Raw genomic sequence first — 18,346 nt, 5'->3', positions numbered from 1 at the left:
GGGAATCCAAACATGTATGAACTTTGAAAGAGACCAATGATTTTCTGACCAAAATCAACCACAAAACAATTTTTTCCAAAATATAATTTACCGATAATAGTTATAGTTTTTATATATGGGTGTACAATAAATTTCACCACTCAGAAAAGTAAATGTAAAATGATTTCACACACTATACGATCTATGAAAGCCACAACTTTGTGAGCACTGGCTCAATGAAGCGCAATAATTAAGCATTTTTTAAAATAAAAAAGGCCTAAACGAGAAATGAATGGAAACCTACCCTCCTCCCCACCTTCCATCTCATCATTCGGAATATACCACACAGTTAAAAACAAAATTAGAAACTAGGAATATAGAAAGTAGCCTAAAATAATTTTTATTAGCTATACGAATGAGCTGTAAAATGTTTTATGTTTTGAAAGTACGCAGAACTATATATTATTTAGTTTCAAAAATTTATCTCAATTTCTTAATGTCTAACTTTTGATATTTTTTTTGTCATTTGTAAATACGTACTACAATGGTTGCATGTGAAAATTGACTTTTTCCATAGCTTTAAAGGTATCTACCAGATTAAAAGGCTCCAGGGAATGCAATGATTGAATGATTAAATAAATAAAGAAATATAATACCTGTGAGAACTCTAGTAGCATTGTCACACTTGCAAGGTTGGTCTCCCTGCTGGTATGGACACTCGTTGATGCAATCTTCAGTTCCACATTCTAAAATCACACACGCAACATGCTCAATAGGCTTATATATATATATATATATATATATATATATATATATATATATATATACATATATATACACACACATATATATACACACATATATATACATACACACACACACACATATATATATATACATATATATATAGAATCAATCCAAATACTTACAACCCAAGCAATTTTCATTTATTCTGCAAATATAAAATATTTATCTTTGTAAAATATTTAATCTATATTAGAGTGTCATTTAATTTTTTTAATTTTATAATTTAAAGAGAATTTAATTGGACACATTTTGTTCACGGTAAGAATAATATATACAAAAAAACTAAACGTAAAGTATTGAAAAGTTTGTGTCATTGAATTTGGTACACTATTTATTATTAATAAATCTAATTATTTTAATAGCATTCAATACGGTAGAATATAAGTATTTATATCAGCTGCATACAATGTCTTAATTTGGAGTTATCTCTGTGAAATCAGTGAACATTTAAGAATGGTTTTAAAAACAAACAAAAAAAGGTTTATAAACTTTATGTGTGCATAACTTTAAAAAAAAATCTTACCAGTGTTCATTTCAGTTTTAGAATCTTCACAAGGCTGGTCGTACAAGCACTGGTGTCGACAGCGGACTACTTTGGACCCCAGTTGTCTGAAAGAAAATATTAGACTGATTTGAAGGTAATATTTTAAAGCTGTGGTTTCTTACAAAGAATAAAATTCTGTACTTTTGTAAAAGATTTCTTTGGAAATCAGTTTGCCAAAAAAAAGTTATTATAATACTAGAAAGATATCATAGAATTGTACAACACATGGCATAAATGAAATACGTTTTCCAAGATAATACTCATGAAAATTGGTATTTCTTAGGAAAATTGGTGCATAATTTTATACATTGATTGATTTTTCATTCAAGCATACTTTTTTAAACCATGGAGATATAAATTTATATATTAACAAAATTGGATTATATTTTGTTGTATCATTCTTATTATGTGCTTCGTTAATACTGGAAAGTTATTCAGGAAACGGTTTACAAATAACTTTAACTATCGGAGGTTCTTGAATAACACAAAGCATAAATTCCCAGGTAGTGATTCAGTTGTTTTCATGTAAATGTACAAATATCTGTAATTTTACATGAATTTTCTGTTCCACTTACAAAAAAATATATTTACAGTGAATCGTTAAAAATATAGTTGTTATGAAAACAACACAAAATACTTGCAACTTCTAGATGTCGTGTGATATTTAGCGTTCCCCACCTAACGCATCCCAAATACTGCTTCAAGTGGAAAATTTGTAGTCTAATGTTTAAAGGTACCAAAGAATTTGAATGAATATCAATGACAGACAGTTATTTTTAAACACGTGAGTAAAAGCTCATCAGCTGGGATGTTAATGGTATTCATAATTACAAGGGAATTATTTTTCAAGCGTCCGAAGACTAAGTAATATTTAAAACGAACAGTATTGGCAAAATACTGGGGTGGAATTACACATGCGCTATGCAGCCATTGTTCTCTCTCTCTCTCTCTCTCTCTCTCTCTCTCTCTCTCTCTCTATATATATATATATATATATATATATATATATATATATATAGAAAGAGAGAGAGAGAGATTTAATTCTACACATGCTATGGTTCATTCTGAAAACAGTTTTCACACAAATGGTGTCTGATATAGACAGAACAATGGCTGCATAGCGCATGTGTAATTCCACCCCAGTATTTTGTCATTACTGTTCGTTTTAAATATTACTTAGTCTTCGGACGCTTGAAAAATAATTCCCTTGTAATTATGAATACCATTAACATCCCAGCTGATAGCTATATATATAATATATATATATAATATATACACACACATTAATTTGCGATTTATTCTGTAGTTTATGTGTCTTAAAACTCTATTTTATTTACATCGTATAATTGACAATGCTGCCACACAGGTATGGAGCAAGGTAGCAGAATTTTTGAGGATCCGAGTTCAAATCCTGGTCAAGTCATTCTGAATTTCATTTTGCTTTTTTTAATTCGAAAAAAAAATCAGGGTAAAAAACATGACCTATATATTCCCTCATATTCCTGATATCCGTAATTCGAGACGTGTTGCTGTCTCAAGGCTGGGATCATGCTTCTGTATAGTGTAACAAAACAGTGCCAACAAATACTTTAACGAATTTTCACGCCTTGCAGTCAAGGTTGGTAGTATCAAAGCATCGTTTAGACCAAACATTTGATTTTTTTTATAAGGTTCACAATGTGCAAAAGGATTTGATACAGCACCTACTAGGGACATTATGATTTTGTTTGTATTTTAACCACTATTTTTTTTTAACCTCTTTCATTGATGGTTAGCGTTATCAAACAAATAATTTTTTTTGTTACTGCTCTTAGGAGGTAAGCTATAATAACTTCAAACATATGGCTATAAGGTTTCTTATTACAGAAGTCAGTTATTTAATAGTTTTTTTAAATTCTCTATGTCTACGATTTTTGTCTGATTTTTAACATGAACGAACATGCCCCGATTTTTCAACTATATTGTTTTTCAGTCTCGCAGATAATTTATGCAAAATAACTGAAATTATTGTAGCAATTTGTGTTGACAATTTTTGAGTCCAGGGAAAATGAAACAGATAACTAAGTAGAATTTTCTGGAAAATCGCACAATTGTAACGTCTGCACACGCAGTCTCGAAATCTATATATAAAAAAAGATCATATATAAATAAAAGCTCTACCTGCAGTCATCTTCGCTGCGGCAGGAGTGCTGTCCCGAGCGACACAGGGGACCGAGTCCGCAGTCCTCGCCAGAGAAGCCTTCGAAGCAGGCACACCGGAACTGGCTGAAAACACACGTCACACCCTTCAGTTTTAAAAAAGGAATTTTCAATCAGTTAAAACAATGGTAACAAAAAACAAATGCAGCTAACCACTCTGATTTGTTGCCACTCTTCAACGTGTCTGTGAGGTGAAAATTTTCAAAACTGTGCTGAAGTTAGTGAAATTCGTGGCAAACCACTGTAAAAATCATTGAAATATGGACCTGCGGCTGGCCAGCCAGGAGTCAGTTCAGACATGTTCGGACAAGCATTGACCCTGCAGCCCATCGGCCATGTGCCAGCAGAGACGTGTTCGTACAAGTGAAGACTTCTAGCCTTGACACCCAGAAGCAAGCACAGACGGGATCGAACAAGTACGAATCTGCTTCTATGCCACCCAGGAACAAGAACAGAAGTATCAGGACACATGTGAAACTGCATCCGGGCAGCCAGGAGTCCGTAAGGACAAGTTAGGACAAGTGTGGACTTCACTTTTAAAACTACAGTAAATATACGGATTTTTCAACGAAGCACTTACCTGAAATAAACGAAATGTTCTTCGTAAGCTCAGATAACTGGGTCTTCCGCCTGATTCCGACTTCGCGCTGGATGTTTCGTAGTAAACAAGGTAAACACAAGCATGGAAGGAAAAACATAAGGTTTTTTTCTTCGTATATTCATAATATTTCTGAAAGTTTTCTTAATATAATACGATTATCATAGTTTATTCATGTTCAAAATATATTGACTAAGTACCATACATTTTCGAAGTTAAATTGTAAATATATGAAGATCCCTGGATACATTGTAACCAGCATTCATAGAAAAATTTAAAGTGAAATATTTGAACAGTGTTGCAGCTGGTCAGCTAGGAGCCAGTACAGACATGTTAGTACAAGTATGAACCTGCATCCGGGCAGCCAGTAGTCAAAAAATATAGGTTTGGACATTATGAACTGGTAACTGGTCATCTAGGAGCCAGTAAATACAGGTTCGGATAAGTACGAACCTGCACCTAGGCAGCCAGGATTCAGTAAAGACAGGTTCGAACGAGTATAAACCTGTAGCAGGCCAGCCCGGAGCCAGCAAAGACAGGTTCAGACAAGTATAGATCTGTAGTGGTCCAGCCAGGAGCCAGTACAATACATGTTCAGACAAGTATGAACCTGAATGTGGGCAGCCAGCAGTCAGTAAATACAGGTTCGGACAAGCATGAACATGTAGCGGTCCCGCCCGGAGCAAGTACAGACATGTTCGGACAAGTATTAACCGGTAGCAGGTCAGCCCGGAGTCAGTAGAGACAGGTTCTGACAAGTATGAACCTGTAGCGGTCCCGCCTGGAGCCAGCACCTACGTGTTCGGACAAGTATGAACCTGCACGTGAGCAGCCAGGATGCAGTAAAGACAGGTTCGGACAAGTATGAACCGTGTAGCGGTCCCGCCCGGATTAAGCACAGACGTGTTCGGACAAGTATGAACCTGCACGTGAGCAGCCAGGAGCCAGTAAAGACAGGTTCGGACAAGTATGAACCTGTAGCGGTTCCGCCCGGAGCAAGCACAGACGTGTTCGGACAGGTATGAACCTGCACGTGGGCAGCCAGGAGGCAGTAGAGACAGGTTCGGAAAGGTATGGACCTACAGCCGGCCGGGAGCCAGCAGGGGCGTGTCCGGGACAGGCGCACCTGTAGTCGGCGCTGGCGTAGCAGTGTCCCGAGAAGGAGCACTGCGCCGCGCTGCAGGCGCCGCTTCGCTCGGGGTCCAAGGCGCCGGTGCCCGCCTCGTAGGTGATGTTGAACCCGCGCGCCGCCTCGAGGCCGCCCAGGGCCCGCAGGCGCGCGCCCTCCGGCGAGCGGAGCGCGAACTCGACGACGAGGTAGGGCCGCGTGGAGCGCAGCCAGGCTCGGCCGGGCTCCGGGAGCAGCTCGCGCCGCCCCAGCTGGTACTGCGGCAGGCTCGCCTCGTAGTGCAGGTACTCGGCGAAGGTCAGCCCCGAGGTCACGAACACCTGAGCACGACACGCGCGCGCTCCTAACACCTGCGGTCTCCAAACCAGTTGTGATGATACAAGAAGTATACTGTAACATTGATAATACCAAGTATTTCTTACGAAAAATTGGCGAATACTTTTAAATTTTTATTTATAACTCACTCAAGAATATATATATAATCATGGACTAATAATATTAAATATACAATAGTTGGACTTTATTTTGTTTCATTATGCTTGTTAGTAAAGTTATTCTGGGAAAAATTTACCAATTACTTCAACTATTGGAGCTATTGGGACAACAGTTAGCATAAATTTCCAGGTTATAATCAGAACTTGTAATAATTTAATTGTTATCAGAACAATATAAATATAGTATACTAGCTGACCCGGCAAACGTTGTTTTGCCATATAAATAATTTCCTAGTAATTTCTAGTGTAGACATAAAATAGCTTACTTATTGTAATGTATGTTAGAATGTGTATATTGTATGTATGTACGAATGTGGTATATGCGTGAAATAAGCATGGAGCGCTGTGAACGATGAGGAAATATAAAAATAACAAAAGGCAAACATTATTTTTAAGTTATTATAATTTATTCCTTAAAATTATATATCATTAATTAAACAATTACGACAGTAACACTATTAAACAATATCAATCTCTTAATGCTATAGCGTGAACAATATTTTTTGTTAGTCCATCTTTAGCTAACACAAACAAACTGGATGGTTTACCCACTCGAGAGCATGCCACGTATAATTGTCCGTGTGAAAAACATGGTGTTCTCAAATCTAATCCACAAACAGACATCGTTTGACCTTGGGATTTGTTGATAGTCATTGCAAATGCCAATCTAATCGGAAACTGAATACGTTTGAATTGAATTGGCACATCTGTAGGTATAATAGGAATCCGTGGTATGAGTATATTTTCACCTCTGAACTTGCCATTTAAAATCCTGGCTTCGATCACGTTTTTCATTAATTTTTGAATGACTAATCGCGTACCGTTGCACAGCCGGGGCGGGTTCAAATTACGAAGCAAGATAATTGGAGATCCAACCTTTAATTGTAAATTATGCGGTGGCATGCCTGGCAAATCCAGTGAGTTCAAAAACTCTGTGGGAAAATTTACTGCTTCGCTGTCGTCGCAAACTGTATCAATAGATTTATATGATACCAAGTTCCCTGGCAACAACATTTGTATCTTCAGATTTAAATTGTCGACGTCTACATTTTTTGCCGCTAAAATCGCTCTTTCTGCAAGCCACTCATGATTTATGTACTGTTTGTGTACATCGGGAAATATTTGTTCAATGAGAGTATCTTGCGAATCAGCGATTGTGCAGAAATCGGTCGGTAATTTTACGTATCCAGTTTCATCTATAGCAACTTTTCCATCACCGATATCTAAGAGTTGTTTTGAAAATGTTTCAGCGGATGGATCTTGAAGCATTTGAACGCGCATATTTATTTTTAGCTGTAATTTTTCAACATTACGCCACAATGGAGATGATTTTAAGCAAGCGTTGATCTCATCAGCGTATGTTGAACGTGGAATGACTGGAAGTGTTTGTCTGAAATCACCTGAAAGGACCAACAGAGTTCCGCCAAATAGTTTGTCATTGTTTTTAATATCTTTCAATGTCCTGTTCAACGCCTCAAGTGAATGTTTGTGTGCGATAGTACATTCATCCCAAATAATAATTTTACACCGTTTCAGCACAGTGGCCATGGAAGATTGTTTATTAATGTTGCATACTGCGTCAGGGTTATTCTGAATATTTAGTGGCAGCTTAAATACTGAATGAGCTGTTCTACCTCCATCCAATAAAGTTGCTGCAATGCCCGATGATGCAACGGCCAATGCGATGCCATTATTTGATCGTATTTCAGCAAGAATTAGCGAAATAACGAATGTTTTGCCAGTTCCACCCGGTGCATCCAAAAAGAAGAACCCACCTTGTCCAGCTGAAACTGCGAGCATAATGCGATCATAAATGGTTCTTTGTTCCTCATTCATTAGTGGGACATTGCGGGCAACAATCGCTGCCATTTCTACAGTACTGTACTGCAGTTCACGATTCATTTCAGTATTCATTAAATCAGATGCAGTTCGATTTGGCGAATTCATACCGAAATTACTAAGTGGTAAGTTGGCAATGACAATGCAAAGATCCTCAATAGCAATCAATGCTTCATTGTACATTTCGTCGCTGAATGTTATGGTTAGATCGTGGCACCGTATACGATGTTGATGCAATATATCATCAGTCATTGAATCTTTGTGATTTTCCCATAATATCTGTGCTCGGGCTGGGAAACATGTAGTCAACACTATAGCGAATAGTAGACGAATTTGTATTGCTGTACAGTTCAATGCAGCTTCAGCAAGCATGCATTCCCACTGGTTGTCGTCTTCCAGCAAGCCGAGTGCAAGGCATGCATCTTTATACGTTGGATATTGTTGCCCATTCACTTTATGTATATCTTGAAATGATAATGGGCCAGTAACATTAACCAACAACAGTCGAAGATAAAAGCACTCCGTGTGTCTTGGATTGACTGTAAATAATCGCCCCAAGGCGTTTGATTTAAATAAATTGAGACATGCAGCAACTGATGAGCCTTGCTTGCGGGGCATCCATGTTTTTGTTTGAGTCCATGTGAAATAGCGTGGTACTTGTGAATAGAGTAATGTTCGTGCAAAGGCACCAAAATCATCCGCACGATTACACAATTCAAAAAATGCAGTGAGTGTAGTTTTAGGTGGATTTATTACACGATCAATCGCTGTCTCGTTCGTGAAAAATACACGCTGACCGTTTTAAAGATGGATGGCTAACTGAACAACTGCTGGATCCCGTTCATGAATTGGAAAACCAAAGATACGCCAAGCAGCTTCATTGGAGCTGATGTACCGACCAATTTGGTAGAGCTTTATTTCATCGTTTTTATTCACTGGAGAAGCATTCACATTAGTATTTTCCACTCTAAACACAGCCATATCACTGCCTTTATGGACATACTTGCAAATGTATTTGATGCTCTTCACAGAACTGCAGAACTCAACATTAATATGAGCATTATATGTCTTGCTCAGCAGAGGCGAATATGGCACCACCCAACGATTGTCAATATCAATGTCTGTGTTGATGATATTTTTAATAAATGACTGTCCGCCATTTTCAGGATTTCTTTGACGATATATTGGGTATCCGTCGACATTTGTGACCGTATCATTGGTAAAATCTTTAGGGAAATTTTTAGTACATTTTCCATCAGTCATGCAAGGCGATGAACTATTAAGAGTACCACATGGACCATGAATCATGTTTGTTGTAACAATATCAAACAGCAGTTGGTCAGTGGATGGATCTGGAATTTCCGCAGAAATGATACTATCGATTTCTTCAGGACGGATTTTGTCGATGAACCAAACCAAAATGTGTGCATGAGGTAATCCTCGCTTTTGCCACTCAACCGAATACATCCAGCAACGTGTGGGACCAAATACATGTGATTTAGTAATGAAACTTATTAAAGACTTCAACTTTTGTCTGAACGCACGTGCTGTAATGTCATGGCGATGTATTGCATTTTGGCCAGGCAGTAGCAAATATGTAATCTCTGGCCATTTTGGATTACATGTGAACGTGATAAATAAACATGGTCGTCCATATTCGCGCACGAAAGTCAGAGCATCCTGTATATATTCTTGCATATGACGTGGACTGCCTACGTACGATGATGGTAAAATGACATGGTTACCAATTTCGGCGACGTCGGCGTTGTTGTTGATAGCGTCTCGCAAATGAATGTACTCTTCCGCGCGCAGCTTTTGTTGATTATATCGTAAGTATCGTAGTCGTTCGCTCTCAATCTTCGCGTACATGTCGACCATGAATTGTTGACAAAGCTCACGACATCGTAAAATGACGTTGTCCAGGCCACGTCTAATCATTAATCGGTACGCATAATAATCCTTTGAGCTAACGTTCTTGTTTGTTTCAGCTCCTGTAATATTTGTTCATGAAAATTAATTTAAATTTATTACGTTCAATAATTTAATTGTGAGCTAAGATGTTTACACATAAAAAAAGGGTTCGTGTACTTATGTAAGCACTTTAGAAGTTATACTTACTTGGCATAATAAAACACTAACTTTAATTTTGCATGCAACTAATTAATAGAAATAAATTAATAAAAGTGCTATAAAAATGTTATTAATACCGTTGGCAAAGCATTAATTTAATAAAATATTTGTTTTTAAATAAAAACAATATTAAATATTAATATGAACACGTGTATAAAATTAATTATTTAATTTAGTAAAATAATCGAGATAAATATTAGATAATTTTTAAAGCTATTTTATGCTGAGTGTTTATTCTTATAAATTAATAATCAATGAAGTACCTGATATGGGATCTCGTTGTTTTATGTTTATGCAATATCCGTCTTGTCCCTTCCAGAATATTAGCGGATATTGGAGAGCGTCATATGAACGATGTGTGTCAGCAATGAACTGAAGATTATTATTTCTTCTACGAATCACAATTTCTCGTGCAGCTGTACAATCGCCAACCATGATTCCAGCAACATCATCAACAACGGGTGCATTGAATCTACGAATATGCTCTCCAGCTGGTGTTTTATCAGGATTAATGACGATAGCGTGATTATCGCTTTGTAATTGGTGCATATGTGATTTGAATATTTTCAGCAACTCGTTGTGCTCGTTCAAAAGAGCATCTAGCTCGCTGACGATGCGCCTGGCATAAAGTGAATCAAGGTTATTATAATCACAACGTGCATTCACGCGATTGGCAAGTGCGCTTCCGGAATCCTCGCCGCCCATAAAGTAGATTTGTAAGAATTTATGTGGTTCGTTTGGCATTGGCAGCAGTGAGCCCATTTTATGATAAACTTGGCCTCTGATTTTGAATGTAGAATTGAATTGTTGACCAGTTGCATTAGTATTTCGAACTATTTCTGTTGCTCCGAACGATGTCATTTGAAAGCATGAATTGAATCTTCGAATTGACTTCAGGAACACGTTAGAATCTGGATCCGTGCCGATAAGTAAGCCGTTCAATGGTTCAGGTGGTGTTTCAATTTCAGGTAGTTGCACTTTTCCTGACGCGCAACACATCCCAGCTGGCTCATTTTTGAATTTCAGAGCATGACAATGCGGACATTCCTTGTCCATAGCACCAATTACCACTTTTGAATGAGCATAATATTCAATATCGGGCTCATACTGGAATGCTAGACGCAGGAATGAATCAGATATAAATGCTCGATGTACCTGTTGTCGTTGTTGGTCATTTGTTCTTCGTCTATTGACTGTGAAACGGCGTGATTGTCGTTGTTCTAATCTTCTGACTTCATTGCGTTCAGCTCGTGTATCTTCCGGCTCTTCTTGATGCAATTGCGCCATTCTGACACGTGCATCAGTATTTTGTTGCTGGATTTGTTCTTCTGTTCTTTCGGATCTGCTATTTCGCAAGTTTCGAGCTTTACTTGTACTGCGGCTCAAATCAGCCCCTTTGCGTTTTCTTGGCATTGCTCACTGTACAAAACATACATAAATAGAATTAATGAAATTATTTAATGATGAAAAATGTTAAAAGTATAATTAGGGCCAGGATTTTTTCCGCAGTTTTGAAATGATTTATAACAAAAATATAAGTTTTATGGAAAAAATTTTCAAACAAAAGTAAAAAATTAAATTTTATGAAAACATTCCCATCCCTACTCCGTGCTGTTTACTGGGTCAGAAGTGACACCTGTAGACATCTGGCGGGGATAACTAATTAAATGACGATTGATCAGTTTTCGACCGGAGATAATTTTTTCATACAACCAATATTTCCATTGACATTTCAAAATAAAGATTCATAATGATTGATTTGTTGGAAACTATGAAAATCTTAATTGTTCAATTACATTGTTTTAATAAAATTAAATTAAAATTACATTTTTATAAGATCAACAACATTTTCGATATAAATAAAAAAAAGTATACTTACAACACAAAATCCGTTGTTATTGGAAGCTCGTGTCACGTGTTGAGTACTTTTGAGGTTATAAAATCACTTGATTAACTAATCGTGCAAAATACACTCAAAATTGATAATTTAATTATTATTGATAAAATAGGAATGATTAAAAGTTAATATGAGAGTTACACTGAAATAACAAAATAATAGCTGTCAACGTTACTACTACACTTGATGCATAAACAATAATGATGGCCGACAACTGTGTAGGGAGTGAGAAAGAAAGGAGACCGGCTTCGTTCTCATCCCTACTCCGTGCTGTTTACTGGGTCAGAAGTGACACCTGTAGACATCTGGCGGGGATAACTAATTAAATGACGATTGATCAGTTTTCGACCGGAGAGGAAAAATGATTAAATTACTAAAATGGCTATTAAAAAATAAGGGTTGATCGTAGAAGGGTGAAAATTGAGAATTGTATGTATTTTTGTATGTTGTATCATAAAAAAATAGAAATTAAAAATTTTGTCTAAAAAATAAAAAAAAATTATGGGTGGACTACCCCTAACATTAAGGGGGATGAAAAATAGATGTTGGCCGATTCTCATAGATACCGGATAAGCACAAAAAATTTCATCAAAATCGGTCAAGCCATTTCGGAGGAGTATGGCAATTTTTGATATTTAAAGTACTTGCAAAATTTCAACGGTGATGAGGACTGCACTAACAATGAAATAGCCGTTGCCATAAAGACGAATGAAGCATCAACAAAGCAACAGCCGTTGCCATGGTGATTTCCTACCAAAAACTGGAAATAAAATAAAAAAAATTTAGGGGTGGACTACCCCTAACATTTAGGGGGATGAAAAATAGATGTTGGCCGATTCTCATAGATACCGGATAAGCACAAAAAATTTCATCAAAATCGGTCAAGCCGTTTCGGAGGAGTATGGCAACGAAAACTGTGACACGAGAATTTTATATATAAGATATATAAATATAGTATATATATATATATATATAGGGGACGATTGCCTATCTTGGACCACTTTTTTGTTTTCTTTAACCATATTTTTATTAAGTAAGCAATTTGAACAAAACAGTGCGGAAAATATTCATCAAAGAATTATTTTTCACCAGATATGTCGAATTGCTCAAATATATAACCCCTTATATGTATTAAATGGAGAAAACTAGAAGTATGTAAACGGTCCAAATTTGGAAACCTGGTGCCTAAGTTAGACCGATGGTTGCCTTAATTGGACCCTCAAAATTACATGTATAAATAGCATTAACAATAGCACAATAATGGCACAGTAAAGTAAACAAAATTTTTATAAAGTCTATTTGCAGTTTGCACAGTAATACCTTTTGATGCTTGGCCACACTTTGGCACATCGTGTGTGTACCTAAGACTTACAGCCCTTGCACTGTATCATGCCTTCTTCCTTTACCTCCTCATACAAAACACATAACCAGTTTGCAAAATCTTCTGCGTTATTCCCATCGTGTTCCTTGAAAAGTGAACCTGTATTCAACTTTTTCAACTGAGGCCTACCTTTCGCGTGCTCCAATTCTCGTTTGTAGGGGCTGTTTGTGATTACGAATCCACCTTGAGCCTTTCACCCTCTTTTTACCTTTTCACGAATAGACAGTTGACAAACTTTTGATACTTTTGCTAGCGGTGATATTTATTTTATAGTCTTCTTAAATGTCTCGCAATTTTTGGCCATCTTAGGAACCTAAACAGACAACTCCAACAATCAATGTTTTAAAACATACGCGAATTTAGTCAAACTTGCCTAAAACGGATCCTCTATGAAACATAAACATGTACAAAACGAAAACATATTACAGCCGAATTATATTGACTGAAAATATTAGCTTATCTAAAATGTTACCATTCATGTTGCCCAAATTGGACCAGTCCAATTTAGGAGTCACTGATCGGTCCAACTTTGGCAACTGGTCGCCGTAAGTGAAAAAATGGCGTTAAAAGAATAAAGTAATTTCATGAATAATTTTACACTATGCTATTTGTAGCTAATGAAACACACTTTTAAAATATATTACGGCAACTTTAATTACGTTCTCTTATTCGCTACAGTAGCTTATGTTCCGTAGTGCAACAATAACAACACGAATTACGGAAACACTAATTCGACGATCCTACTGCTCCCAATGGCTGAACCTCACTGCTCGTTGTGTGGCGTGACCTGGGTGCTATGGACTATCAGTAGAGCCAACTCAACAGTTTCAAATGTTCCTACGTGGTGAGAAACAAGGGTGGTCCAATTTAGGCAACGGTCCAATTTCGACGACTTTCTCCTACATACTCATTAAACTTAAAGGAATTTTTTTGTATAAAAAGATATTTCAATCGCAAACACAGTGCTAATGGTGTTGAGCTTCAGTTAAGTCCTGTAAACATTCAGAATCCGGTAGTACGTTTGTCGGTCCATCCCGGCAGGTCCGAACCCACGGTCGTCGAAGAAGGTCGCCGGCAGAGGGTCTCACCTGCGTGAGGTAGACGAGCAGGGTGGAGTTGGGCCAGCCGGAGCTGTCCAGGATCCAGCGGCAGCGCAGGGGCGTGGGGAAGTCCTCTGGGAAGCCAGGGGTGTGCAGGACGCCTCGCGGCTCCCTCAGGACGCCGCCGCACGGCGCCGCCCCCGAGACGCCGCCCCCGCAGCACGCAGCCGCCGCCGCCGCCAGCACCAGCCACATCACCACCGCCTTGTAAAAAAAAACATGAGGTGTGCCTGTGACACGGACGTGTATCGTACGTGATAACGTCATAAGAAAAAAAAATTAATGAAAAATTGCATACTTTTTTAATTTTCAAATATTATTTACAGTTTTTTTTTGCAAATTTGATTTAAATAATTTGTTTAAATATAATAACGAACAATTAGTTAAAAAGCCCGCCTTAACCGGTTGGTTTTATATTATAGAAGATATTCTCGCACGGTGGTTGGCCGGTTCTTGCACGCTCGGCTCAGATGGAACGTGACACTTTTTCGTGCGTGCAGCCGGCGTTCATAGATTTATAAGACGTTATCACGTAAAAAAAAAAAAACCTAAAATTCAATCATGGGGACTGTAGACAGAATTGAAAACTTAAATTTTTTTTTTTTAATGTGTAAATAGGAAATAATTTTTACGTCGAATGTACGCAAGAAAATAATTTTGGTATTATATCACTAGCGTGTCGGTGACGCGAACCCATACGTTTTGCCCCTACCAATAATAACTTTAAAACTAGAAGAAATGAAGTTTTTTTTTCATTGAAAGAATAAAAAAATATTAACTTAAATCTACAAATAATCAACATTATCTCTAATAAATCAATAACCTGATATTTGAAAAAAATTGACATCGTAAATAAAAAAAGGAAAAAAAAACATTACCTCAACTTAAATAACTACTAAAATTATCCAATACTCGCAATATGTACCACACAATAAAGTTAAAATATCCTTGGAAAATAAAGATAAAATTAAGAACTTGTATCTTTAAAACGTTATTTAATTATGTTTCATCCTTGAAATATAAAAAAAAATTAACACGTCACATGACCGTGTCGATGACGACTTACATGAATTTACTCCCTATCAAAACCTTCCTATAGGATTTTTCACTTCAATTAAACGGGGTGTGGCTGAGTCACGGACACGGCCGTGTGTTTTACGCAAATACGTGTACGTAACAGGTGATATTTTTAATTTAACACCATATATATTCACTGTAACTTTATACACTAATGTTTTATACCTGCAATCCATAGATTTTGACGAGAGCTGACGATTAAAATTCAAACGAACGTCGTAGCTTCTTCGAGTCAAAAATTTTTACTGAATGGAAAATCTCGAAACGCAGAGAAATGACCTCAAAATGGCGGTGCTTCCCCCTCCACTGCGCGCGACGCGTCACAGTCCTCACTTAGCGTAACGAGTTCTTTGATCCTTTAGATATCCAGTGGTGTGATTAAATGTTGGATGTAGCTGCAACACCAAACTGTATCCCCCGGTTTTTGTTATCATTCGTTTTTTTTAATTGCCTCCCACTATGGAAGCAATTTTAAAGACGTATTCACGTCGAAAAGCCCCCGACCATGGGATTCCTCAACGCACCGCCTGCCAATCAGGCAGCTCGCCTCACACACGCACAAACCCCTGCAAACACCCCGCATATGCAACACTCATTACACCGTGTCGCTTGCCCGTCGATCACGCACGCCTGAACGCACTTTGCGTATGCAACACGCATTACTCGTTACCTACTTCAGTGTTAAGAGGGTGCCTCCCCTTTTTTTCTTTTTAATATATATTGTATTTACGTTAATCCCAGATAATGATTTTAAATGTATCCTTTTGTTCGCAAAATTAGCTGCTAAAGTTACATTTTCATTGTTTTTGAGGAGTACAAATAAGATTAATGAAATGGATTGCAGAACAGAACCTTTTTTATTCTTAAACGTAATGATACTGGCCTATGCATGATTTGGTTTGCATGTCTCGCCAATTTGATGATTTTGAAAGGCGATGTATGTATAATTTAAATGGAATTTCCTTAAATTAATTCCAACCATAAATATAAAATGAAGAATTAACATTGAACGCACTCCCTTAAACCCCCCCTCCCCCTTCCCCCAACCAACCCTCAAAGTCATGCCATTTGTGGTCCCTTAACCTCTAGACGAATACGAAATATATGGAAATAAAGGATTTTTTGTAAAAGTCAAAGAAATTATCGGTAAGTATATTTATGCTCGCAAAACAAAAGAAATATCTCACATAAAAATATGTGTTTACTCAATTCGCCAAATAATTTATGTCGTCACAATTCAATATTTAGCCAAGATTTAAAACTTTTGTAATTTTAATCTAAAAAAAATATATTTTTTGTATGAGAATTCACAATTATTAAAATTACTTGTCTTTCATATTAAAATTATTTAAGCACGACCAAAGACTTATTGACCTACAGTAAAGTTGGGAGCGAGTTGTGGAGAAGAATTAAAGACGGTAAAGTCATATAGAAACTCCAGGAGTAATGACAAACGTATAATTGCAGTTTCAGTTTTACTTCAGATTCTCTAAAGTGAGAATAAATGGAAGCTTAATGTGGATTAAAATATTTAAAAAATTAAAAATTTTCACTTTGAAAATGCTATAAAAAATCCATTATTATACGTGATAGTAAAAAATTTAAAATTAGGTGAAAGGATATTAAATGAACCTAAAAACATATTCAAAACGCTCTTTATTTGCATTTGTCTTTGATCGAATTGGGTTTTTTCATACCTGGACAACTGTTTGCAGCAGTAGGTTTACTCATTTCGATAAGCACTCTTTTCAAAAAGTAACAGATGCCCAATTCATGCATCTGGGATAACAGTTAGACGAACGACTGTGCAAAAGACGTCCTGTATCCTACAACGTCCAAACTTATTGAACGAAAATAACGGTTTGTGGAAAAACCGAACACGAAAAAGAAAAAAATCTATTTTACTGGTGGTTATCCGTTCTCTTATTTCTGCGTAGGGCTATCAAACAAAACTATTAAACGTTAAATTACGTCGACTTCAGACCAGCATTTACGTCAAAAGTTTAGACCGTAATTTAAAAGCCACACAAAGTTTTTATCTACTAAACCTACTTCCAGGACGACCATCAAAGACTTCGAGCAATAAACGAGCTATAGTTTATAAAACGAGGCTACGTTTTTATCGTAATTTTTTGAATTTGCTAAGAAAAACTGAGCATAAAATCAACCTTATTTAAGAAAAAAATTAATTACTGCATGAAGTTACGCGTTTACCACCATAGAATAACGGCCAGAAAACGTTTAAAAATAAAACATTTAGTGTTTAAAATAATGTAAAAACCGTAACACTTAAGGGGCTTAACTAATATTTTCCACACTTCAATTTGGGTTTAAGTGATTTGGTTGTGCGTCGTAAAACATTTGAGGTAATTAAGCGGTTTAATCATCACAAACGGGGGGAGTTAAAATTTGTAGGAATAATAGCTGTGCGCACTTTTATGTTTTTTACTGTTCCCTGGGATGGATTAACCGCAGATCTTCATTGCCATGCGATGATAAAAAAAATTGATGGAGTATTCTTTCGCACATAAAAAATCTTTTTTTTAATTGCTGAAATCAATGTAATAAAGTGGTTTGGATTGTGGTGGTTCTTTATCATCTTTTATAAATTAATGGCGGACGTTCCCGTTTTATTGTGGCGCATGACGAGAGCGTAGGATCTACAAGAACGATTAATTACTAGCTATTAATTACTGAATATGAACCCGCGTCAATGCGACACGCCAGCTCACAGACTGATGAAATCATTCAGAGAAAATTAAAGCGTCAGTGAATTGTACAGTTCGACAATATTTTTCATACCTCCGTTTAATTTCACAATAAAACGACGAACGGTTGATGAATATTGCAATACTGTAATGTGAAAGATGCTCGCAAATTAATAAATGTTCGCAGGCTTTCACGGCCATTTGTCTGAAGTAGCTTGGCTTCTGGGTAACTGCTCCCTGATGATGGCGACTGCAATGTCGACCGAAACTTCGGTGAATTATTCGCCGAGGACGCGGCTACAACCCAGAAGCCAAGCTACTTCATGTTCGAAAATAATTGTGGGGGGGAAAAAATTTAATGAATGTCAGGAAACGTGCCGAAACAAGCAACCATTGTTGAGGAAGATATTCCATTGAAAACGAAACCATGATAAGTTGAAGGCGCGGTCAGAAGCGCGAAAATG

At 37.0% G+C, this 18,346-nt stretch overlaps 1 protein-coding gene across 1 annotated transcript in view; it reads right to left on the bottom strand.

Moving 5' to 3' along the window:
* Positions 1-18,346, bottom strand: part of LOC134539008 (uncharacterized) — a 308,737-nt gene that overhangs the window by 201,739 nt on the left and 88,652 nt on the right. Inside the window, exons 3-7 of the mRNA XM_063380672.1 lie at positions 14,086-14,327; positions 5,254-5,576; positions 3,491-3,595; positions 1,310-1,395; positions 636-725 (exon numbers count right to left, since the gene is read on the bottom strand). Of these exons, the coding sequence (XP_063236742.1) occupies positions 636-725; positions 1,310-1,395; positions 3,491-3,595; positions 5,254-5,576; positions 14,086-14,327 (846 nt within the window). The remainder of the gene's footprint in view (positions 1-635; positions 726-1,309; positions 1,396-3,490; positions 3,596-5,253; positions 5,577-14,085; positions 14,328-18,346) is intronic.

Source organism: Bacillus rossius, chromosome 14, assembly GCF_032445375.1.
Source record: "Bacillus rossius redtenbacheri isolate Brsri chromosome 14, Brsri_v3, whole genome shotgun sequence".
Classification (NCBI taxonomy): domain Eukaryota; kingdom Metazoa; phylum Arthropoda; class Insecta; order Phasmatodea; family Bacillidae; genus Bacillus; species Bacillus rossius.
The sequence above is the reverse complement of the archived record's forward strand: the minus strand, read 5'-3'. Positions and strand labels throughout refer to the sequence as shown.